The sequence below is a fragment of the Ahaetulla prasina genome, chromosome 6 (assembly GCF_028640845.1).
Source record: "Ahaetulla prasina isolate Xishuangbanna chromosome 6, ASM2864084v1, whole genome shotgun sequence".
NCBI classification, from domain to species: domain Eukaryota; kingdom Metazoa; phylum Chordata; class Lepidosauria; order Squamata; family Colubridae; genus Ahaetulla; species Ahaetulla prasina.
In genome coordinates, this window is record NC_080544.1 from 73595559 (window position 1) to 73620856 (window position 25298).

Here is a 25298-nt window from a genome sequence, read left to right on the forward strand (position 1 = left end):
TTTTTAAAAGATTTTTTCAGGTGCTGTGCATATAAAACAATTGTGTGTACTTTCCAATAAGAGTTTCAGTACATCCTAGTGGACTACCATCATCTTTTTACACTTCAATAATCCTGGAAACACATTTTGAGCTCTCATCCCTGATAAGTATAATTATTTCAGAAGGTAGACTGAAAAAATGATTATTTTGGAACTAAGCCAATATGTTAAAGTTGTTTTAATGATTCACTGTAATAATATGTTTAACTTTTGTTTGAGACCAGCAGTTGCTATTATGAAGTGGTTGTACAATGAATGGGCTCTTTGGAAATGTCAAATACTGTTTTTACATGATTGAAAGGGGGAGTTGTTAACTACTTTCGTAGCATAGTAATTTTCCACGCCTATGTATTTCAATCTAGGAGAGCATAGTCATGACATTTTTGACGTGATTACATCAATCACAGATGTGGCAACTATTTGAATATACAAAGCTATGTAACTAAAATACTTTCCCTTCAACACAGAGTGCTCTACATGATCTAGGCCAGAGGTCAGCAACCTGGATGTCACTCTTTCATCCCTCTGCTGCGGCTCCCTGTTGCTGGTCGGCTCCACACTTGATAGGGCTTTCGGTTAGGACAGGTAGAGGAAAAAGTATGCCGTGCTAGGAAGAGACTCTATGATGGGGGAACCAACTTCTAGTCAGCTCCAGAATTTAACAAGGGCTTCCGGTTAGGACCTTTGTGGCTCTTTGAGTGTTTAAGATTGCTGACCCCTGATCTAGGCTGTTGATTCAATTAAAAAGTGTTAAAAGTAGCAACTTGGGGACTTTGTAAAATGGATGAAGTATTAAAGGAGCCATGTGCTCTAGAAGGCATTCCTGTTTCTGCACGTGTGTTCAATTTTCTTGTATAGCTGAAGAGTAATTTGTGCATACACATATATTTGTAAGTAGCAAAAGTCAACCTTTGTTAGGACCACCCACTTAGCTTCATGAGACCAGTTCGCTTGAAGAAGTGCCTCCCATTCTTGTGAGTTCCTTTTTATACCTCCAGTTTACAATTGCTAGGCTGGGATAGAGGAAGCTTCTAATTACAAGTGATGAGGGATGACGAGCAGTCTGATCTTGGTATATTTTTCTAAAGATCTTAGGGCTATATTCTTCATATATTGAATATATAATATTCTTTGTGTTTCCTCATTTTTTCCACAATATGCTTGGAAAAAATAACCACTCTTCTTTGTATAATTCAGTGTTTTCCAAATTGCTGTTGTCAGTATGAATTGAATTTAAAATTCTGTAATATCCAGCTGACATATATTAGAAGGTACCAAGTTGAAAATCATTTGTGTAAACTGTTCAGTCACATATTTGAGTTTCTTTAGTAATGTGTTATGTATCTACTTTAAATGTATACATTTGGATAATTAGATAATCTGCTTTTGTATGTTTTTCTCTTCTAGAAAACTTCCTTATCATAACAGACTCTTATATAATGTGTTATTTAATAACACTATTTAACAAAAATGTATGTTTTGCACTCATGGTATGGTTGTCAATGTTCAGGTTCATGTAGTTAGAATGATTTGGAAAAATGTCGAATTAATTCTATAGTTCAATATGTATATTTGTAATATTTTTATGAATAGAATAAAAAGTGTATTGTCACTTTAAATGTGCACTAATCAGCATACATTAAAATAAATTTTCATTACATTCAGCTCTCAAAAGATAACTATTATGCATAACATTTTTACTGTTCAGTTCCTGCCTGCAGTTCTCATTGTGTTGTATTTAAAATTTAGGCAGCTGAGTTTAGTTTGGAACTGATTAAAAAAATCAATTCTTGAGTCTACTTTTGCAAAGTGGTTTTTTCACCACTTCCCCCAGCCTCACAACACAAATCACCAATACTTCAGACAAAGTGAAAAGCATTTATTCATGAGGGATAAGTCTTTATATAGGGTACAAAAACAAATGATACATACGTTCAATATATACGATGTGTAAGAAAGTAATAAATAAAGCAACTGGATGCTAGAAGTAGACAACAGAAAATATTGAACCTAGATAACATTCCTCAAGTGGCAAATGTATGGGTTACATCACCTCCTTTCCCAGTTGAGATGTATCTTTATACTTGCAAGTGTTTCAAGTTCGTCTAGAACAGTGATGGCGAACATTTTTTGGAATGAGTGCCCAAAGCATGCATGCACCCCACCCCCTGTGCATGCGCAGCAGAGACCCAAAGACCAGTTGGCTGGCAGGACGTGCACGTGCATGCGTGGCAGAGCCGAGCTGGGCGACAGCTCATGTGCGTGCTACCTCTGGCACACGTGCTATAGGTTCGCCATCACTGGTCTAGAATATAACCCCTATTGTTTCTTTTACGATTTAAGGTAGTTTTTGCAAGTAAAAAAGAAATGTCTTTGGATAAAAAGAAAATTCAGTTTCCTCAACTTCAAAAGAAAGTATGGATACCATGATAAAATGCTAATCTCACCTTTATTAAATTTTAATTTTTAATAATGCTTTAAGTTTTAATATACTTTAATAAAGCATTTATTAATAATGAAGCATAACATTCCAGGTAACAATGATACCTTGCAAACATTAAGAAAATTATTAAACATAGCAACATGGAGAGAGATGATGTACTATAAAAGTTTCCTGAAGAATTCTTAAGTTTTTAATATATTTTTCATTAGTATGACTAATATATTAGAATTATTTTAAATTAATTTTTTATATTTATGTTTGCAGGGAGTATGCTGAAGGTAAAACCATGAAGAAGTAGTGGAAAAAAGAATAATGTTTTTCCGAAATCGTTTTCTGTTTCTGTTGGCTTTAGCTGCCTTATTAGCCTTTTTGAGTCTTAGCCTCCAATTCTGTAAGTATAATTTTATATCATAGCTAAGATTTGTAAATACCATGTTCTTTTAATTGCATTTTAATGTATGCGTAGGAAGTAAAATCAAAATGTCAGAATGATTGTGTGTGCAACATGAGGACTCATTTTCTGCTTTATAAAATGACACAATTTTGAACATATTTCAAACAAACTGATATTAATTATGACTGTGTGGGTTGAAAATGATTGATCTGTTTGATGTGTAATGACAAATGAGGAACGAGAATTCTTTCCCCCCGACTTTCTGCAAAATATTTAGTTTATTTCATATGTATAGATTTGAAAAGCAAATGCAAATTAACTGTTACTTTCCTCATATTAGAACTTTTGAATAATGATATAATTAAAACATGAGCATCAGACTAATTCTCAAATACAAGAGCATGATTTTAAAAAAGGAAAGAGATAAAACATAATTAGATTTGTAAGGTTTGGTTACCAAATCCAATCATAATAAATACTTTTAATCTTGATTTAGAGTTGATTTCTTGGTCTGATCTACCTCTTGATGCTGACATTGTTTTATGCTTTAGCTATTCTTTTTCTCTTACTAAAGTGAATGGGTTTGTATAGGTGTGTCTATCTGCAATGTTTACTCATAACTTAATTCCTTTTTCTTTGTTTGAGCTTAAGCAGTGTTTTTCTCCTCAATGCTTTGGTAACAGGTACTTCAATGCTATCCTTTTAACATTCTACAGACTGTCACCACATCATAGTTAGAGATGGAAGATCATTAGATATGAATAGCCCTAATCCACAGCCATTCAATTTTGTCAGAATTTATAGCCAAAACCTATTCTTCCCCAGTTAGACCCATACAACATCCAGGCAGTGGGAAAATATCTTGATGGCAACTCTTGGATGGTCTAAGGCAAAAACATATACTTATCATTAGCACACTAATGATACTTGGAAACTTGCAATAACTTTTACTCATAGCAATTCTTAAAACATGGGATATTCTTTTGGGAATGTGAATCTATGAATTAGTTCAGCAGATACTTATCTATTAAAAAATTAGTCTTATGTTTAAATATCCATTACATATTAATTTTAAGAAGGCCATATTAGATAAGATACCATGACTGACTTCTAATGTATATATGTGTTTTTAAGTTACTGTAAAATACATGCCATCCTTGCATATATAAGCGTTATGCACAAAATAAGTATATACACTCAAGTATCGTTACCTATGATTTCTGTGTATATGTACGTCTCTGTGTGTGTGTGTGTGTGTGAGAGAGAGAGAGAGAGAGAGGTTGAAACTGATAAATCATTTGGATTGCTTTAATGTCTGGGCTGATTTTTTTTTGTCAACAAAGAATGGTATTATTTAACTTTTGAATAAATGTTTAGATTTCTTCATGTATATACCATCATGCATTCCTCATAATATAAAGCATCTGTTCGGGACAAAATTAAGCTCTTGACAAAAAGCAACTTATAAACGTTGTATAAAGAAAGGAGTTTTTTGTCATTTTTTAGATGAAAGATTATATACTATTTTAGGTTTAGGAGCCGTTGTAATCTAGGTGGTATGTATGATGATCTTTATAGAGAAAAAAATAAATCTGAAGAAACTATTGATACTGAAACAGACACTTCATTACTATAATTATTCGTTTGGATTTTCTGAAAGCTTTGATAGCATTAGGGTACTTTTATTATATAGAGAAAATTAAAGAGGACAAATCTCAAAACTAATACATAAAGGAAAAGTGAATAACGCTAAACCAACCTAGAAAGTTGTGATTTGATAGAGAGTCTGACTTTCATTAAACATTTGAAAAGTTTAAAAATGATGAAACTACTGCAACAATATTGGTAAATTGTAATATTTTATACTTTGAGAACTAATATTTTCCTGCTTACCCTGGCGCAAGAAAAGAATACTAGTTCTTGATTAAATTGGATTTAAAAACCCTCCAAACCACTGGCTTTTAAGAGTGAATTATTACCTATTGGACCACAGCTGTGTTTCATTTATGAGTACAACAGTAAGTCCATAATATTGATTTTCGTCTGAGAACAGAGGTGTCTGAAGTGGCCTAAGGTAAACAGCATTAAGGTTTGACTTTTAAAGGCCTTCAACTATAACATATTTGGCAGTGTTTCCAAAGAAACAATACCTGTAACCTTGTCATCTGTTGTCTTAGGGTGATCTTTCTCCCTCAGGAGAAGTGCTCGTCAGTGTGTACCCCACAAGAGAATATGCACATACTGTATACACCCCACCCTCCTTCCAGAATAAGAAATGTTATGTAGAATACAAAAAGAAATAAGAAATAGTAAGCTAAAGAAAAGGAGACATAGCGACATCTAGTTTACAACTACACTATTAATACCGTTCTATAATATAATATATTATTCCACCCCGGACCACCCCAACGAAGTGGTCGAAGTGCTGTCCCGGTGCCTGGAAGCTGTACAGGTCTGGATGGGGAGAAACAGACTCAAGCTCAATCCCTCCAAGACGGAGTGGCTGTGGATGCCGGCACCCCGGTACAGTCAGCTGCATCCGCAGCTGACTGTTGGGGGCGAGTTAGTGGCCCCAAAGGAAGTGGTTCGCAACTTGGGCGTCCTCCTGGATGGACGGCTGTCCTTTGATGAACATCTGGCGGCCGTCTCCAGGAGGGCTTTTTACCAAGTCCGCTTGGTCCGCCAGTTGCGTCCCTTCCTTGACCGGGATGCCTTATGCACAGTCACTCAAGCTCTGGTTACGTCTCGGTTGGATTATTGCAATGCTCTCTACATGGGGCTGCCCTTGAGGTGCACCCGGAGGCTGCAGTTAGTCCAGAATGCGGCTGCGCGAGTAGTAACGGGAGCCGCTCGTGGCTCCCACGTAACACCACTGCTCCGTAGTCTGCACTGGCTTCCTGTGGTCTTTCGGGTGCGCTTCAAGATTTTGGTTACCACCTTTAAAGCGCTCCATGGCTTAGGACCCGGGTACTTATGAGACCGCCTGCTGTTACCCTATGCCTTCCACCGACCCGTATGCTCTCATAGAGAGGGTCTCCTCAGGGTGCCATCCGCCAAACAGTGTCGGCTGGCGGCCCCCAGGGGTAGGGCCTTCTCTGTGGGAGCATCGACGCTCTGGAATGAACTCCCCCCTGGCCTACGTCAAGTGCCTGATCTTCGGACCTTCCGTCGTGAGCTAAAAACATACTTATTTATTCAAGCGGGACTGGCATAATAATTTTGATTTTAAATTGGGGTTTTATTAATATTTTTAAATATTTTAAATTTAATTTTAATCATAGCCGTTTTGTAATTTTGCTATGTCTTAATTTGTTTTTAATTGTATATATTTTGTATTTTATCTCCGGCTGTACACCGCCCTGAGTCCTTCGGGAGAAGGGCGGTATAAAAATTCAATAAATAATAATAATAATAATAATAACTTTCTAGCCTTGATTACTTCCTCTACATTTCATAAACTGCTTTTGTGTCTTTTAAAATTCTCATCTTTGTTTTTGATGATTGAATCTTGAAGTGAGCTGAGTAGTCAATAAAGGTAGTGAAGCTTTTTTTTAGCCCACTATTCCCCAACTTTGCACCTTCCAAACATGAAAAGTACCAGTTTTCGGGAAAAGCTGATTTATCCCAATCAAATAAATCTAATATATGATGCCAGATTGGAAACAGCAGAATACATTTCCACATAGTCCATTCCAGAAAATTTCCTATACTCTTTATCATGCTCAGTATAATAGTCTGAGCATGCCGTTCTGTGACATTGCTCAGTTTCATAGATTAGCAAAAGAGATAGTCTAGAATTAAACCAAACAGTACACTTTTTTCTATGTTTACACATAAGAGAAATAATCTTCTTGGAAAATATTTTAGCATCACTTTTTCTAAATAACTGCTGATGAATGGAAGAGTTAAAATTTCTTTTACCATTCTTGGCAGAACTTTTCTAGTATATCTGTTTTATGTTGAAAGCCAATGAAAATTTACCATGGATTCTTTAAACAAAGTTTGCTGTGTGGTTTCTCAAGTTTGTAAAAGTGCTTTGAAAGAGTTTGGTTGCGCAAAACTGAATGAACCTACTGTGTTTAAGGCTAATATTCAGGGGGAAAAAATTATCCAAAGTTTCAAAGTCGAAAGAAAAAAGGGAATGGATTTGCTTCTGTGTCTGATTTTTTGGGGTAAATATTAATGATTTTTCTTCTGTATCTTCCTTTTAGTTATTTGGTTTTTTAGTTATTTAGTTAACTGTATTTGCTATTCTAATAATTGTGTTCTTAATTAAAAAAAATTAGAGCCTTCTGAGTGGATGAAAAAGAAATGAACAAATATAGTACAACTCAAGTGATATATTTTATATTGCTTTTTTATTTTTCAAAAGTGATTATGCTGGAAGCAGTAGGGCACGTATTGTATGCATAATCATGTAAGGTGGGGCAAAATTAGAATATAAAATCTATGACAAAATGCTGTTTTCAGTAGTAATAGTTTTAATACTGAAAGAGGAATATTTATTAAGCTAACCTAGTAGATGGGCATGTTTATTTTTTTCTTGTCTCTTACCTCATATTATGTTGTATATATAATATGCTGTATGTATTAAAGATAATCCTGGGAAAATCATTTATTTCAAGGATTTTCTTTTGTAGGCAGAATAGAATTTAAACATATTTAGGGAAGCTGACATGGATTGTCATTGAAAACTATATTTTCTAAGAAAACATAATTCCCTATACATAAAATAGCAATGTTAGAGCCTTAGACAATTTCTTTATTGCTTATGCTTTTAATTAAAACTTTGTGATTTGATTTTACTGGTTCCTTTGTCAACAGAAATTTGTTTGGGTACTATTTCTCTTTCACTGTCTGCACTTCACCTAAATCTGTTTAGGTGAGGAATACCACTCCATCAGCAAAATTATATCATTACATTACATACCACCTACTAAGAAATCACTAATTAATGTGATGTAGAAATAGATACTAGAAGTCTAGTATAGAAGTATAGAAGTCTTATATCCTGTTTCCATATTTATTACATATTTATTTATGCATTTTGAATTTTGAATTATGCAAATAAATATTTTAGCATTAGACTAATCAGTATCAATTGATGTTGGTTATTTATATTTTAGTACATTTGATTCCTGTTAAGCCAATTAAAGACGATGGTCTGCATTCCAAGAATCGAAAGAGAATAATGCCTAATCCACTAACAGAGCCACCTGCTATCGATCCTATTTATGAAGCTCAGTTTTATTGTAATGTTCCCAGCATCTCTGAACGCAGTATGGAAGGTAACTATGCAATTATGTTGTTGATTGCTGTTTTATTTTTATTTGCTCAATTCTATTGCAGTTCTGAAACCTTGCTAATAGAATGCTCTCAAATTCCAAACAGAAAGCAGCATTTAACATAAAAGTAGAGACAATGCTCAGACATTACCTACTAGCTTAAACTTAACTGGAACAGCTGCTCAAATATAATTTTCTCCCTCCCCCACAGGACTGATCTAGCCATGCCTTGCATTTAAAATCCTGAGAAGCTGTAAGTAGAATGAATGGTTTTTATAGAAAAGCATGCAACATCTGAAACTGAGCTGCAAGAATTAGAAAATTGATTTTTTAAAAAGTAGCCCGATTAGCACTATTATTTATACATAGTATAGCAGTAATCTCTGTTAGATCTGTACCTCATACAGAGGTTTTATGCAGTTATGGGAAATAGGTTCTTTGATTATCTATTTGATTACTCCAAAACTTTTCCATTGTGGTTCCCTATGTTCGAATCAGGGGTCTTCACCCTAAATCAGTTAAAATGTCTGGTCCAGCCAAAAGTAAAATGGATATAGGTTTTGCTGTCCTATCATCACTACCAATTGCCTCTGTTCTGGCTTACAGCCAGAGGACCTTCTACGTATCACCAGGCAACCAATCAATAGCTCTGTCCATTGGCTTGTCAGAATTCACCCCCTCCTCCTTTCACCCATCCCCCTCTCTTTTCCTGGGGACCAGCTGCCTAGTGCAAAAGAAAGAAAATGGCAGGGGAAAGGAGCTTTTCATCCAGAGCAATGACCTGCATCAGCCCAAATTATTGACACCCTGAAGCGCAGTTGACAGAGAATATAAATAGGGCTTGCATAAAATGCATGCTATTTCAATACCCAGTATCCTTATTAGCTGCTTTTTATACGATAATCAAGAGTTGATGAAACTGACAGGCATCCTGGAGTCATTGTGCTTGAAACCACAGAGAAAAAGATTCTCTCTCTCTTCTTCACAATACACAGTACCACCACAAATACTTTTTAAAAAATAGTTTTTATTGCTTTTAAAATAATAAACAGAAAAAAACCCAAAAGAAATAAAACACAAAAATTCAAGCATTATCCAAAAAACCCAACAACCATAACAAATGTTTAAAGAAATAGGTGAAAATAAATGCAACGGAAAAAAAATTAAAGCACAAATATGCCATTAAAACAATGAACAGTCAGTTCCAATTCTATATATAATTATCTAATACATATCATTATTTTCATATATATTATAACTCATATATAAATAAAACTCTTATGTCTTCTTGCCCCAAATACTTGTCAGCTGCTATTTGGGATCAGCTTGGAGACCTCACCATTTTAGGGGGAGAACGTGGTTTGAAATAACTTCCTTGTACTCAGGGCTGAATGGCCCTTATCATGACTTGTTGGCTGCCTTAGGAGGAAAAATGCTAAGTAAAACTGAGGAATAGATTGGGAAAAAGATGAAGGCAATATTATGGGGACTTGGCAGCAAAAGAAGGATGCCAGTTCATGTTCATGTAATGGCTTAAAAAAAAGTAAAGAAGTCCCAAATCCTACTGACTGAATTTAGAGAGAATTATATCCAGTAAGTGAGTATATGACTGCAGCAGTTATTTCTCTATCATACTGTCAAACCTACTCAGAAGAGTTTATTTGGGGAGTTCTTGATCTAGCTAAATAGCTACTGGGTCACTTCATCTTTCTTGTGTGCAATATGTCTCTCCCACAAAAAGTTTTATAATCCACATTTAGTAACCTTTTGTTGAAAACAATCTCAACTGTTATAATTGTTCAGTGCTAATGTTGTATGTTTAACTAAAAGTGTAAATGTATTATAAATTCTTGGAGTTCAATTGGAATGCTAAATGGGATCCCCATTATAAGTCTATTCTCGCTCTTTTTCTTATAGGTCATGGACCTCACTATTTTAAACTCATATCTGTTCATGTACTGATTCGCCATGGAGACCGATATCCTCTGTATGCCATTCCCAGAACAAAACGACCAGACATTGACTGTACATTAATGCCTAACAGGTAACATTTCTGTATTATACTAATGCTTTGTATATTTTATTTCTACACACATAATGTTAGTGCCTGATCAAAATTCATAATCATTTTTGAATAGATTGTCATCAGTTTATGCACAGATCTACACACTTTTTCTAAAAGGATTCTTTCATGCTTTACTTAGTGTTCTGAATATTCATTCACACCATATTGATAAGCTTATATTCTTATCTTCCTTTCTCTTTCTGTCATTAATCTCCTTTCTCCCACTTACTCCAAAATTGGTAGAATTTTCATCAGAGGTGACTCACAGCTGTAGAAAATATTTTAATCCTTTACTGAAAGCACTAGAATTTCAGCTGATTGGAAAGCATAAAGCTGCCTTTCTGGGCTTCCTACAATCAGTGCTAAAAGCACGTGTTGATGAGTGGGTGGATTTGTTAGTACTTAATCATACTATACTGGTTTTGTATTCTAGTTATTTTATACATAAGTATAGATGATCTTACCATTAGGATTACAATTTAAAGATGCAGTACTGAAGAGGAAAAGAAAATAGTATCAATATTATCAATTCTAACATCTTAAATTTTCATAAATGGTGAAAAGGGTGTTGCATTATTGCACTGAATATAAGAGAAGTTTGATGGAGGAATAATTGCCTGAATAACAACACATTAAAAAGTAAAAATTGATTTAAGATTGTTTTAAGATGACAGAAGCCAATCATTTACTCATTCGTTTACTCATTCATTCTACTAGGCTTTTTCATTTTTAAATTAGTATATTATGCCAATTCTGTAGAAAATATTCATTTCAATGGATGTTTTAATTTGAAGTTATAAAGAAGCTGAATATTTCAGCAGAATGACAATTGCAAATAAACTATGATTATTTCCAAACTAGAACAATTCTGCAAGGAAGGATGGGAAAATAATTGCAAAAGCAAGAATATAAATATTCTTATCTGATAATATAATAATTTTAGAAGCTATTATTTATTCAAAGAAGGTACAGTAATACCAATTACTGATTGAAAGAAAGCCCAAACATTGCACCTGACATATTTATACTGTTTTCTTACCTTGAATCTGTAAATAACTGTTCATAAATAGAATGCGTTAAAATTTGAAGAATGTTATGTTTTTAACATATAAATATTGTGTCTGTGCCTGTCTGTTCTGTCTCACTCAGTGAGTCAGTATTCAGAAACATCTCAACTTTTTCATACAATTGTAAAGTAAAATCAGAGAGAACCAGAACTTAGTAACCTTTTGTGATAAACACATTTTCTCAAATAGAATGCTACTGTGCTGAACTGAGCCATGCATAATACATTTTTCTAGAATAGCCTTACTGGTGAATAGAAGTAAATTGAATTGGCTCTAGTAACCAATTACATTTTGTAATAAGATAAGTGATGAATAAGTTGTTAATTGCACTGATTGGATTTTTAATGAACTTACTCTAGGGAATGAAATATTAATTGAAGACAGATAATTCAAAGCCATTTGGATATTTTATAGGACATGACAACCACAGTTCTAAAAATATCTGGTACAATAGTACTAGAAAAAAGTCCAAAGTTGTCAAAGGCATTCTGTGATAATATTAATTAAATCACTATTTTAATTCTTCTTTAAACTTGAAAAGTAACAAAGCCAAAGCCATCAAACCACATTGTAGAGACTTACAGTGTAACTGTTATTTATACAAAGTTCTTTTGTTCTATGTAAAATTAGTTATGAAACAATATTGAGTTTATAGCTCCTAATTTAGCTGTATCCCCATACAGTTTCTATTCTGACAGTGCAGTTGTGTAAGATTAGATTAGTGCTGTCCATATATCCTATGGTTTATGAAACATTTAGCCATTCTAAAAGTATTGTATGTGAACTGAGTTTGAATATTCATAAATGGTAGTGTTTTCTTTGTTCATTCATGAACCTTTTTTATACATATTTATATGCCTATCACGCAGAGTAAGCTATGTTATGCAAAGCAATAAAAAGGGATAGAAATACAATCAAATCTACAGCATTTATTTTCCCGCTTTGTTCCTTGTATTCAGCCACAATATCTATACGCTGCTTCATGTATTTATTTATATCTCACTTTTTGGAGGATCTCCCGTACAATAGCAGATGACAACCTTCTTGGTTTTTCCACTTGCTTTTAACCTATTTACTCATTTTTTTTATTTGTTTGTTTTTAATTCAGCCTTTATTCTTTGTATCTATGTGACTGACTATTTACATTTTTGTTTTATGTTTTGTTTTGTTTTGGTCATATTTGCAGTCAGTCCACATTAATTCAGCACCATTTGTTCTTAACCTTATCTCTTGTTTTATCATATACATTTCTTAATTACATTATTCCCAGAGTTTCTCTTACATATAACAGGTTGCTATTTCCATTTAACAAAGTAGGTAGAAATAGCCATTTTCACTTTTTAAAAAATTTCTTCCCACAAGCTGCATGCTATCTTATGGGTGTACGTACTTTCAGTTTCCCCAACTTTAGATAGTGTAGTTGCTCTTATTTTTGCCATTTATATATTGTATATGACTTCTTTTATTCTATTTTCTCCATCAACATGGAAGAGAAGATTTTGGAGTTGGTGAGAATAGAATAAATAGAGAAATAAGGAAACCAGAACAAAACAGGAACTTTCTTTATCGTCGCCAATGTTGGGGAGATACCAAAAAAATGGGAAAAGTAAAATTCCTAGAGTTTGGATTGGATTTACTGGTTATTACTTATTTAGAAATTGTGTCTGCTTTTTCTAATTCACTATCACCAATAATTGGTTATGCAGTAACTAGTAATTTATAAGGTCCTGAGAAGTTTTTTTCAGGGTGGAAAACCTTGTATGAAAAATACTTGACTATCCTATGAATGCATTCAGCAAGGATTTGACTAACAAATGGATGAGAGGTAGAGAATGAGGAAAGGGGAAAGCTTAACTCCATCCTGCAATGAGAACAGCTTTTGTGGGAGAAAGTTTACTGGGCAGAGAATTCCTGATTTTATGGTGGAAGATGTGCTCCTAGTGGATCCTGATCAAGCGGGTCTAGTTGGTTGGCAGAGCAGCATAGGTTAAATTGGCTATATCAACTTTTAAATAATGTATGTTGTAGAAAAAGGACAGGGTAGTCAGCAGGTATTACAGCTCCAGGTTTGGTACAGGGGGTGGATAGACTATTTAAGGCATTTGGGGGTATGCATTTTGGGAGCATCTGGTAGCATCTGGTAGAGGAATGAAAAAGGTCTGACAGTAGGTTTTGGGTTGGTTATTATATTCATCTAGGAGGAAGAGAGAGAGAGATCTCTTATTTTATTTCATTCAGTCTGTGGTTCTTGTCATCTTTTATCCTTTTTCCCTTTTAAAAATTATATTGTAATTATCATGTTTTGATTGTGGTGGGCTGCCTAGAATTGTTGGGAGTTTCAAGGTTTCATATAACTCTACAGACATCTGTGGTGTTCTTAAATTATAAAAAGATTCACAATTTGTAAGGATGCTAAATACCACAGATAACAATTGATAGTGATAAAGTGAACTGAAATAACATAGTTTTGTTCTCTGGCTCTCAAAAATAAATGAAGATACATAGTATGCTAGAGAAGTAAAAAGGAGTTTAATTTTAGGGAGAAAAATAATAATGAATTTAGACAAGATCATGTTACCTATTTCTATGACAACATAGCCAGAATAGTTGAAACACTGTTTTTTCCAGTAATGAATGGCTTTAAGAACTGAACAGTGAATAAGAAAGAAGAGAGAAAGAGAAGATAGATACCTTTGAATTAAGACCTTAATTTAAAAAATAATGACTAAGAATTCAGTGGACTTCAGAAGGCATCAATAAATCCATCCTGGTTTAAATAAAGACTAGAATAGGATTTCATCAAAAAAGCAGAACTTCACGAACTGTGGGCATGTAACGCAAAGAATTATGAACCAAAGAAAGCAAAGCTTTGTGTTTGGCAAAATTGTAAGAAATAGAAAGAAGGGTAGCTAGTGAATATGAGGATAAAAGTGATAAATGGAATGACTTCAGAACATCAGTAGATTTCTGCTGGAGATATATCAGGATGGCAATATATCAGAATATATTTATCTACATAGTTGTCAGGAGTTAGATTCAATTTAGGCACACTCTGGTTACATCTCAAGTTATATATTTATGAAATAAAGGGTCAGATTGCATATTTAATAACTTCCACATTAATATTTTATGGAAATTAAAACTGAAGAATCTTTCAGGAGGCTCCAGCACATTAACAAAATACTTTTTTCATTGTATATAGATAGCACATCAATCTCCACACTGTTGCCTGGATACTGTTAATTGACCATTCAAAAGAAAGATTCTTAATCTGTTTATTTTAAATGGAAAAGTAATTAACCAATGAATGTACTTTCAGCTGCTTTGCATTTCTTTCTTTGCATTTCTTCAACTCCATTATTTTCTTGTGAATACTAGCACGCCTAGTGAAACTTCTAGAATGTGGGAGTGCAGGATTTTTTTTTCTTGAAGTACAAATGCTTCCACATATTGCCTTTGAGAAGTAGCTTTTCATGATGGTATGTATGTTAACATTGCTTAAATACTGTTTACTGAGACATAGTCAGAATGCTTTCTTACAAAAGCAGTACTGGTTTTTCATGAGGTAAATTGTAAATGTTAATGTTTAGGATATAATAGTGAAGTGCTTCTTAAAAAAGCTTCAGGTTTCTAAACAATACATTTTAATGTAATATTTAAGTGGAAATTGAAAAGCCTTTTCAGTGTTTTTAGAAAGTTTGTTGTAAATTCTTAAATTGTTTTTATTGTATTTCATGCAAAAGTATTCAGATTATGCAATATGATTGTGTGAGCAGATATTTCATAAAAAGCGTTGAAGAATATTTTACAATATTCTTACTCAGGTGCATAACAAATTATAAAATGTTGAGTATAAACAATGACAAGAAAAGAAAGTTTGTTAGATTCTTATTTTTTTCAAATTATCTCTGACATTTTTCTGGCTAAGAATGCAGTTACAACTTAGCTTGTGAGGATGGAGCTTGATAAAAAGTGCAAAATGTTTCTTGATTCTTAGACTTGATTTGGAGACAAAGTGAAATTTGATTGCATGGATGGATCATTTTGTTAAAGAGATAGGAGATAATGTAACTGTTAATCTTGCTGGCTCTGCTAACAGCTTTTGATATTGCTGACTGCACTAAGAACTTGGTTTATACATTTGGACTACTACATTAGATTGGTTCCATTACTATTTTTGAGGAATAGTATATAGTAAACCAAGCAAAGAAGTTACATATTTCAAATACAGGTAGTCCTCAACTTATGACCACAATGGAGCCCCATTGTTAAGTGATGTTTTTTGCCTCATTTTACAACCTTTCTTGTCACAATTAAGTGAATCACTGCAGTTGAGAAGTTAGTTACATGGTGGTTAAGTGACTTGGGACAATTAAACTATGTTTTTTTATAACTGCAAAAATTGTGACAGATTTTTTTCAAATTCCACTGTAAAAAAGGAAGGAACTACTGGTATATTCTACTGCAATTAATTTCCTCAATTTTTTTATGCAGTAAAATTAGGGCCTTTTCCAACAGCCTAACAAAACAAGTTAGCTTTTAAAGAGCCTTTTCCTAGATATCCAGATGTGTGCTCCACTATTGCTGAGATCAGAAGCTGCTCTCTTTAGGATAGAAGCCAAAGTCAAATAATATTTTTCACTGGCTAAGACTCAGCTTGATGACTATGACACTTTTCTTAGTAATTGTTTCAGACAGGTATACTATAGATTCAAGTAATGGAGAAATTTTATAAACAAATTGCACACCTGTGGCCTTTCCTGTGAATAGTTTCCTTGCTTCAACAGTACAGTCAAAGTGGTGACTAAGTAGTAAATTGGGAATATAGAATTACAAAGGAATACGGTCAAACTATCAGATTTTATTGGTCTGTTAGCAAACATTCAAGATACTACCCTGCAATTTATCTAAAGCTGCATGGTATTCTAAATACAGGTAGTCTTTGATTTACAATCACAATTGAGTCTGAACCTCCAGTTCTATGGGAGGCATTTGTTCAATGAGTCACACCTGATTTTATCTTTTTGTCATTTATGTGAATCACTGAGGTTAAGTGACTCATGTCATTAAGTGAATCCAGCCTCCTCCAGTGCCTTTGCCTGTTATTTATTTTATTTATTTATTTATTTATTTATTTATTTATTTATTTATTTATTTATTATTTATTTATTTATTTATTTATTTATTTATTTATTTATTTATTTATTTATTCGGATTTTTATACTGCCCTATCTTCCGAAGGACTCAGGGCGGTTCACAGCCTGATAAAAACATGCAAATAATACAAGTAAAAACAACAATTAAAAAACTTATTAGTTAAGCCGAATTAAAAATATCACTAAAATAAAATAATATAAAACCCCATTAAAAACTAAACCCTAGGCTAGCCCTGCACAAATAAATAGATGTGTCTTAAGCTCGTGGCGGAAGGTTCGGAGGTCAGAAAGTTGACGAAGCCCTGGGGGAACCTCGTTCCAGAGGGTGGGAGCCCTCACAGAGAAAGCCCTTCCTCTGGGTGTCGCCAGTCGGCACTGCCTGGCGGACGGCACCTTAAGGAGTCCCTCTCTGTGAGAGCGTACGGGTCGGTGGGAGGCGATCGGTGGCAGTAGGCGGTCCCATAAATAACCCGGCCCTATGCCATGGAGCGCTTTAAAGATGGTAACCAAGACCTTGAAGCGTACCCGAAAGGCCACAGGTAGCCAGTGCAGTCTGCGCAGGAGTGGTGTAACATGGGAGCCACGAAGGGCTCCCTCTTATCACCCGCGCAGCTGCATTCTGAACCAATTGAAGCCTCCGGATGCCCTTCAAGGGGAGTCCCATGTAGAGAGCGTTGCAGTAATCCAGTGCTTCTCAAATAGTGGGGTGGGCCCCCCAGGGGGGGCGCGAGGCTCCATAAAGGGGGGCGCGTTTGACCTCGGCAAACACGGTCATAACAAGCTAAGCCCCGTGTTTACAGTCGCACGGGGCCCCCCGCGAAAAATGTTTTCTTCTTCCTAGGGGGGGCATGACAGAAAATAATTGAGAAGCACTGCAGTAATCCAAGCGAGATGTCACAACCGCATAAGTGACCGTGCATAAGGCATCCCGGTCTAGGAAGGGGCGCAACTGGCGGACCAGGCGAACCTGGTAAAAAGCTCTCCTGGAGACGGGAGGAGGGGTCTCACTATCTTGAGGAGGGGTCTCACTATTGCCTCTTTCAAGGCGGCAGGGACGACCCCCTCCAACAAAGAAGCATTTATAATCCCCCGGAGCCAGCCTCGTGTCACTTCCTGTGTGGTCAGCACCAACCAGGAAGGCACGGGTCCAGTAAACATGTGGTGGCATTCAATCTCCCCAGCAACCTGTCCATGTCCTCGGGAGCCACAGGATCAAATCCATCCCAAACAGTCTCAACAAGACGGGTCTCCAACATCTCACCTGGATCCACCCAACTTTGATCCAAACCATCCCAAAGCTGAGCGATTTTATCGTATAGATAACCACTAAACTCCTCGGCACGCCCTTGTAACAGGTCATCCCGCATCCCCTGTTGAAGAAGGGAGCGGGTCACCCGAAACAGGGTGGCCGGGCGGTTATCTGCCGACGCAATGAGGGAGGAGACGTAAAAACGCCTCGCTTCCCTCAGTGCCACTAGGTAGGTCCTACTAAAGGACCTAACTAGTGTCCGATCAGCTTCTGAACGGCTGGATCTCCAGGCACTCTCTAGGCGTCTTCTCCGGCTGTTAGAAGCTGGGAAGGTCTTAAATTATTATTATTATTATTATTATTATTATTATTATTATTATTATTATTATTATTATTATTATTATTATTATTATTAATTCGATTTTTATACCGCCCTTCTCCCGAAGGACTCAGGGCGGTGTACAGCCAAAACAAAACAAACAATACAATATACAATTAAAACCCGAATTAAAAAACTTATTACACCATTGGCCTAAGACTTTAAAACATATAAAACTAAAAAACCCATTAAAATTCATAGTAAAAATTTAAAAACCCAATAAAATTTAAGCCAGCCCCGCGCGAATAAATAGATGTATTTTCAATTTGCGGCGAAAGGTCCGAAGATCAAGTATTTGGCGTAAACCAGGGGGAAGTTCGTTCCAGAGGGTAGGAGCCCCCACAGAGAAGGATCTTCCCCTGGGGGCCACCAGCCGACATTGTTTGGCGGACGGCACCCTGAGAAGTCCCTCTCTGTGTGAGCGTACGGGTCGGTGGGAGGCATGCGGTAACAGTAGGCGGTCCCGTAAGTACCCAGGCCCTAAGCCATGGAGCGCTTTAAAGGTAGTGACCAAAACCTTAAATTATGTGATATTATGATACTGTAACTGTTGTAAATAAATGCCAATAGCTAAGCACCTGAATTGTGATCATATGACCATGGGGCAGTCATAAGTCACTTTTTCAGTACTGTTGTAACCTTGGATGATTACTAAATGAATGGTTGTGAATTGAGGACTACCTATGTGATTGGGCCTTTTCCAGCCTGCTTGAATGCTCTTCCATCAGCTACTTAGAGGACATATTAAGAAAGTGCTCAGCCATAGAGAAGCTTTGGGTGTATCACTCAGGGGAAGATGAATCATTAGAGCATATATTCTTTAAAGCATGTTCCATAATGTTATTTTATATTTTTATAGGTTGGGTTTGTTTTTTAGTTGTAAAACAAAAGAGACATTTAAAAGTTAGGTGGCCTAATGAAATGAATAAATAATATGTTAAATAAGGTTACTGCAACCTGTAATAGTGAAAATCTCTGTCAACTCTGACACATTTTATGAGTATTAATTTTTAGTTGCCAGGAGCCCAATGGCTTATATGATTGCAAAATACTTCTCTTTAGCATCTAGAATCCATTGTAGTAAGGCTAACATATATGTTTATTTGAGTGTTATTAAAATATTTTGCCATGGTTATGTTTTATGATTGCTCAATATGGATGAGTTCTTGGCTAAATGGTAATAAAGCAAAAATGAAACAAGTAAATAATTTGTTTTAAATTGTAATTATGTGGAATAGTATCTGAATTGAAATGAAAGCAGTTGGCACCACCTTGTGGTATACAGTAAGTATTTAAAAAATTTAGACAAGATAGTAAACACTAGACTGACTTATTTTAAGTGCTTCTTGTAATTCCAAAAATTCAAAATAACATCACATGGAAATTAAATTCATTTTTAAAAAAAATCAGATTAACTTTTGGAATGTATAGCACTAAAGTTTATTTTTCTTTTTAAAAGTATTTTTAAAATTCCCTACAAATTAATAGATTAAAAAAATAAAAACATCAAAGTCTTTAAAAGTGAGCACCCTCAAATAGATCATACTTCATTACAATAAAATGTCTAAAACCTGAAAAATGTTAGTAAAAAGTTATTTATAGTATCAATAGAGTTATGTCTATATTAGATTAATGGAGATAATGAAAGTCATTGTATTTGTATCGGGGTGTGTGTGATGGCTCAGTGGTTAAAAATGCTGAGCTTGTCTGCTGGAAATTTGACAGCTCAGGTTTGAGATCTCAGGGTTGTATGACAATATGAGCACCTCTTCGTTGTCTCAGCTTCTGCCAACCTAGCAGTTCAACAACATGCAAATGTGAGTAGATAAATAGGTACCACTTCAGTGAGAAAGTAATAGCATCCCTTGTATCTTGCTGTATAGTCATGCTGACCACATGACCATAGTAGAGACAATGCTGCCTCCCTTGGCTAAGAAACAGGTGAGCACTGCCCTCTAGAGTCAGATACATTTAGATCTTTACCTTCACTTGTATAATATGTGACATTTATTTATTTGAATCCTGTCTTTTATTTTTTACAAATAACTCAAGGGAGTGAACATATTAAACTCACCTTCTTCCTCCTATTTTCCTTGCAGCAACATCCTCTGAGGTGGCTGGGCTGAGAAAAGTGACTGGCTCAAAGTCACCCAGCTGGCTTTCATAGCTAAGTTTGGACTTGATTTACAGTCTCCTAATTTCTAACCTGGTGCCTTAACCACTAGACCAAATATATATAAATATATAAAAACTCCCAAGAAAGATACATAGAAATTGTTTATTTTTTCTTGTCATAAAGATCAAAACCAGTCTATATACCAACAACCCATATATATTTTATTTATATATAGTTTTTATTGTTGTAAGGAATAATTAATCTACTTCAATTTATAAAGTGCTGTTCACTTTATTAAATTTATATTTATAAAGTGCTGTTCACAACATAGTTATCTAAGATACTATCAGTTGAGGAGAGTAAGTAATCAATGCATGTAGATCAGTACTACTTTTATTAAAACAGGTATAATAACAGAATCTTGCAAGTCTGAATGAATTTACTCTCTCCATACCTTTATCCTTGGGTGAACTAGGGATGGGCTTGCTTGAGATGTTTTCTCAAATTACTTTTTTGGTCCTAAGTCAGGTATCTGAATATTGCTTTGGTAGAGACTTTTACTTCCGTCTTTTAAAATAACTCTCTGTGCCTTCTATAGATGTAGTACAGGTAACCCTCAACCTGTGATCATTCATGCAGCAACTGTTCAAAGTTACAATGGTACTAAACAAATTATTACAACCGTTCCTCAGAGTCATGTGGTCCCAACCTGGGTGCAACTGTTGGTAAATACAACCAGCTTGCATTTATCAACAGTTGCAAAATTCTGTAATCACATAATCATCATTTGCAATCTTTCCTGCTGGCTTCCCTAGAAAGTCAATGGGGGAAGCCAGCAGGGAAGGTTACAAGTTGCTGGTGTAGGACTCACCAAGCTTGCCCCACTTTAAGTTTTGTCTTGTTTGATTGATTTTTTTAAAAAAGAAAGGCAGTATTTCACACTTTTTTTAAAAAAAAAAGTAGAAGCATTCTTTTGAACCATTTATATACATATCATTGAAGGATTTATATGTTAACCTCACCCCTGCACACTTTATTCTGTCCCCCCCCCATTTTTTTACCATTTTATTGTTAAATATATTTGTATTGTTTTATTCCTTTTAATTTTTGTAAGCCGCCCAGAGTTGCCTTGTGGCAATATGGGTAGCAAACAAATTTAATGAATTTAAATAAATGCATCTGAAAACGGCATTGGAAAATATTAGGCCAATTAATTTAAAAGCATAACCCAAATATTTTTTTTCAGCAAACCTATTGACAATTTAAATGCTGGATTTTGAATGTCCTTTAATGTTACCATTAAGTAATATTCAGACAACTATCCAGTTCTCTAACACAGGCACTTCAAAATTATTTGATGGGTTAATGTGATGGGTAAACCTCACCTTTGGTATTTGTACATAATTTATGGCTAATTCTATGGATAAATCAAGGTGAATTCTGATGTTTAAATAATCCTAATAATTTTGTATGATATTCATGTGTATTAATTACATTCATAGGGTTGACCTGTTGATTTTTACTGTAATGTCTCTTTTGCTCTGTCTCAGAAAAACACCCAAAACATTTTTCAGGCACAGGTATTCATCTACGTGGTGCTGTATTTCATTTTCATAAAGAGCATTTTTTTCTGAGTAGGAAGTATGTTTTTGTCATGAAATTCTGTGAAGTCTCTTAATTAGAACACATTAATCTTTATAGCTACTTTCATACCCTTAATTAACTATTTTTGTTAATCTCTTTTAGAAAGCCTTCTCATCCTTTGCTTGAAGCTTTTATCAGCCATATGTCTAAAGGATCAGAAGCCCAAATGGATGGATCTTTGAGCAGCCTGCCTCGATACCCAAGCCATTCACTGTGTGAAATGGGAGAGCTTACGCAGACAGGTAACTACGTACAACTGGTTTATTTTCATTTACAATAAAAATCAGTATGATGGTGATGGTTTGATTTTTTTCTTAAAAGTTTTTGAAAAGACTTCACAAATATTTTAAATGCCTTTTCAGGGAGCATATTGATCCTTGCATAATAGCATAACAACATTATAAAGTTTTGGTAAGAAATTGTCATTTCTTCTCCTTTGTCTGAATAACTCTTTAAAACTAGCATGGTTCCTGTTTTTAAACCATTTTGTATTTGGCTGGTCAGTTGAAAAAACTTCTGGCATAGTTTCTGATATATAAAAAAAGACAAATCTACCATTTGGTTTATAATCTAAAAATACAATGCTAAAGGAAAAAGAGTCTTACGAGGAAAAATAAATAGTATCAAATTTTCATGCTTTAATGTGATGGGTAAACCTCACCTTTGGTATTTGTACATAATTTATGGCTAATTCTATGGATAAATCAAGGTGAATTCTGATGTTTAAATAATCCTAATAATTTTGTATGATATTCATGTGTATTAATTACATTCATAGGGTTGACCTGTTGATTTTTACTGTAATGTCTCTTTTGCTCTGTCTCAGAAAAACACCCAAAACATTTTTCAGGCACAGGTATTCATCTACGTGGTGCTGTATTTCATTTTCATAAAGAGCATTTTTTTCTGAGTAGGAAGTATGTTTTTGTCATGAAATTCTGTGAAGTCTCTTAATTAGAACACATTAATCTTTATAGCTACTTTCATACCCTTAATTAACTATTTTTGTTAATCTCTTTTAGAAAGCCTTCTCATCCTTTGCTTGAAGCTTTTATCAGCCATATGTCTAAAGGATCAGAAGCCCAAATGGATGGATCTTTGAGCAGCCTGCCTCGATACCCAAGCCATTCACTGTGTGAAATGGGAGAGCTTACGCAGACAGGTAACTACGTACAACTGGTTTATTTTCATTTACAATAAAAATCAGTATGATGGTGATGGTTTGATTTTTTTCTTAAAAGTTTTTGAAAAGACTTCACAAATATTTTAAATGCCTTTTCAGGGAGCATATTGATCCTTGCATAATAGCATAACAACATTATAAAGTTTTGGTAAGAAATTGTCATTTCTTTTCCTTTGTCTGAATAACTCTTTAAAACTAGCATGGTTCCTGTTTTTAAACCATTTTGTATTTGGCTGGTCAGTTGAAAAAACTTCTGGCATAGTTTCTGATATATAAAAAAAGACAAATCTACCATTTGGTTTATAATCTAAAAATACAATGCTAAAGGAAAAAGAGTCTTACGAGGAAAAATAAATAGTATCAAATTTTCATGCTTTAAAGATATTAGACTTTGGTGATGTTCTTTTAATTTTGAATGCAATTCTTTAAAATAATCAGCTGTTTTTATTGCACTACAGTTTACAGTTTACAAATAGTATTAGCTCTCTCCTTTTCCCTAGCTGCACTTGCTATAAATATAAATAAACAATAAACAGGAAGCACTAGTATGGCCTCCTTTGTACTATGTTCTTTTGGCCTGACATTATCAGAAAAATTTGGATTGATCGTAGAACTTGGATTTCCATCAATAATTTATGTCATATTTTTATAAAATATGTTTTGTATTTTTTATTATTACATTGTATTATTTCATTAATATTTTGTGATTTTGTTGAGTCTTTGTATTTTTCTGGCCTATTTTTTAAACAGAATTGCCTTTAGAGCTAAGCTGCAGTAGTAATCATTTGTGAAGAAATAAGATAATTGAAATGTTTTCTTCACAGTTTGACAAATTAAATAAGTCTTTCAATAGTTCCTAAAATATTATTTATGACTAAGTGCTGATTATATGGTTATGCAACAAGAAGGTTCATTTTGTTATTCTTCAGAATAATAAATAGTGGATTTGGTGCTTGTTAATTAGTGTTGAGTTTTTACCTCTGATGATGGCTAATGCAAGCATCCTGTGTTGAAATGGTACATTACTTGCATTCTACTAAAATTTACAGAAATGTTAATTGCATCATTTGTTATAAAGAAAGCAGAAATAAATGTAGAAAATTTAAAGGAAGATTAACAGAAGAGTCAGAGCAGACAGTAGGATAAATTAAAAAGAGGGAAAGGAAAAGAAAATAATGTTGCTATATAAAAGAAGAAAAAAGAAACAGTGCTGGATGTTTTGATAATCATTCTATAATAAACTATGTAGAAGTTTTGTTGATGAATCTGCAAACAGGAACATACCTTAAGGTTCTGCAAAACTGGATGGATTTAAGGGATAAGTGGTTCATTCAAATGCAGCCCAGAGTGTCCATAACTATTTTTGTAAAATACAATGGAAAAGGGAAAAATTATTATTATAACCATGAAGGCATTTTCTAGCAAATGTGGCATTCTTCAACAAAAAAACCCACGATGAACATTTGGTGCATACCTGCCATTCTGCCAAAGTCAGTTGGTTTCAGATAGGAACTTTCCTTTGAACAACAATGCCTAATCAGCTTTTTTTTTAATGAAAAGGTTTCATTTAGCACAAAGCTTGTTATGCTGTCAATTTTCTACTTGATTAGGGGTTCTGGGAATTTCTCAGTTTCCTGTGAAAATTATCAAAAACATAAACTATGTTTTTATACATTATTTAGAAGTTGTGACAGGTCATGCTCATTTGATGGGAAACAACTTCTGTGTAATAATTTTCATGGTTTTTTGGGGAGGAATTGGGGGGTATTGACAAGAAAATAATGCTGATTAAATACATCTTATTTTGCAAACATATGGCAAACATACCTAGTACTCCTTCCTCTACATTCCTCTACATCCTATTTTTTCTACAATACCTTGCCTCAAGAGCTAGGTGGGGCTGAGAAAAAGTGACTATCCCAAAGTCACTCAGCTAGGGCTGAGCTAAGTGGGGCTGGAACAGTTTCTTGGTTTCCTGGTTTCTAGCACCTTAAATACTATGCCTCAAATACTACCTGATTTTAAAACCTCCTCATAAATTAGTGTTGCTTTACTTTACCATGAAGCTTCATCTAGCACCTCTAATAATTTAAGGATTATTTCTAATATGTGCAAAAGCTTCCCGTTTTCAAGTCAGCTAGCCACAGCACCACAAGAAGCTTCTGATGTTTATTTGATATCTCTTTAGGGCCTATCTCCCAGCGACCGGTGCGTTCTCACAGAGAGGGACTCCTTAGGGTGCCATCAGCCAAGCAATGTCGACTGGCGGCCCCCAGGG

At 34.6% G+C, this 25298-nt stretch overlaps 1 protein-coding gene across 1 annotated transcript in view; it reads left to right on the forward strand.

Annotated features, from left to right (window-relative positions):
- Positions 1–25298, forward strand: part of PXYLP1 (2-phosphoxylose phosphatase 1) — a 50724-nt gene that overhangs the window by 22470 nt on the left and 2956 nt on the right. The window contains exons 2-5 of the mRNA XM_058188788.1: positions 2747–2873; positions 8003–8164; positions 10079–10205; positions 21940–22079. Of these exons, the coding sequence (XP_058044771.1) occupies positions 2795–2873; positions 8003–8164; positions 10079–10205; positions 21940–22079 (508 nt within the window). The 5' untranslated portion in view covers positions 2747–2794. The remainder of the gene's footprint in view (positions 1–2746; positions 2874–8002; positions 8165–10078; positions 10206–21939; positions 22080–25298) is intronic.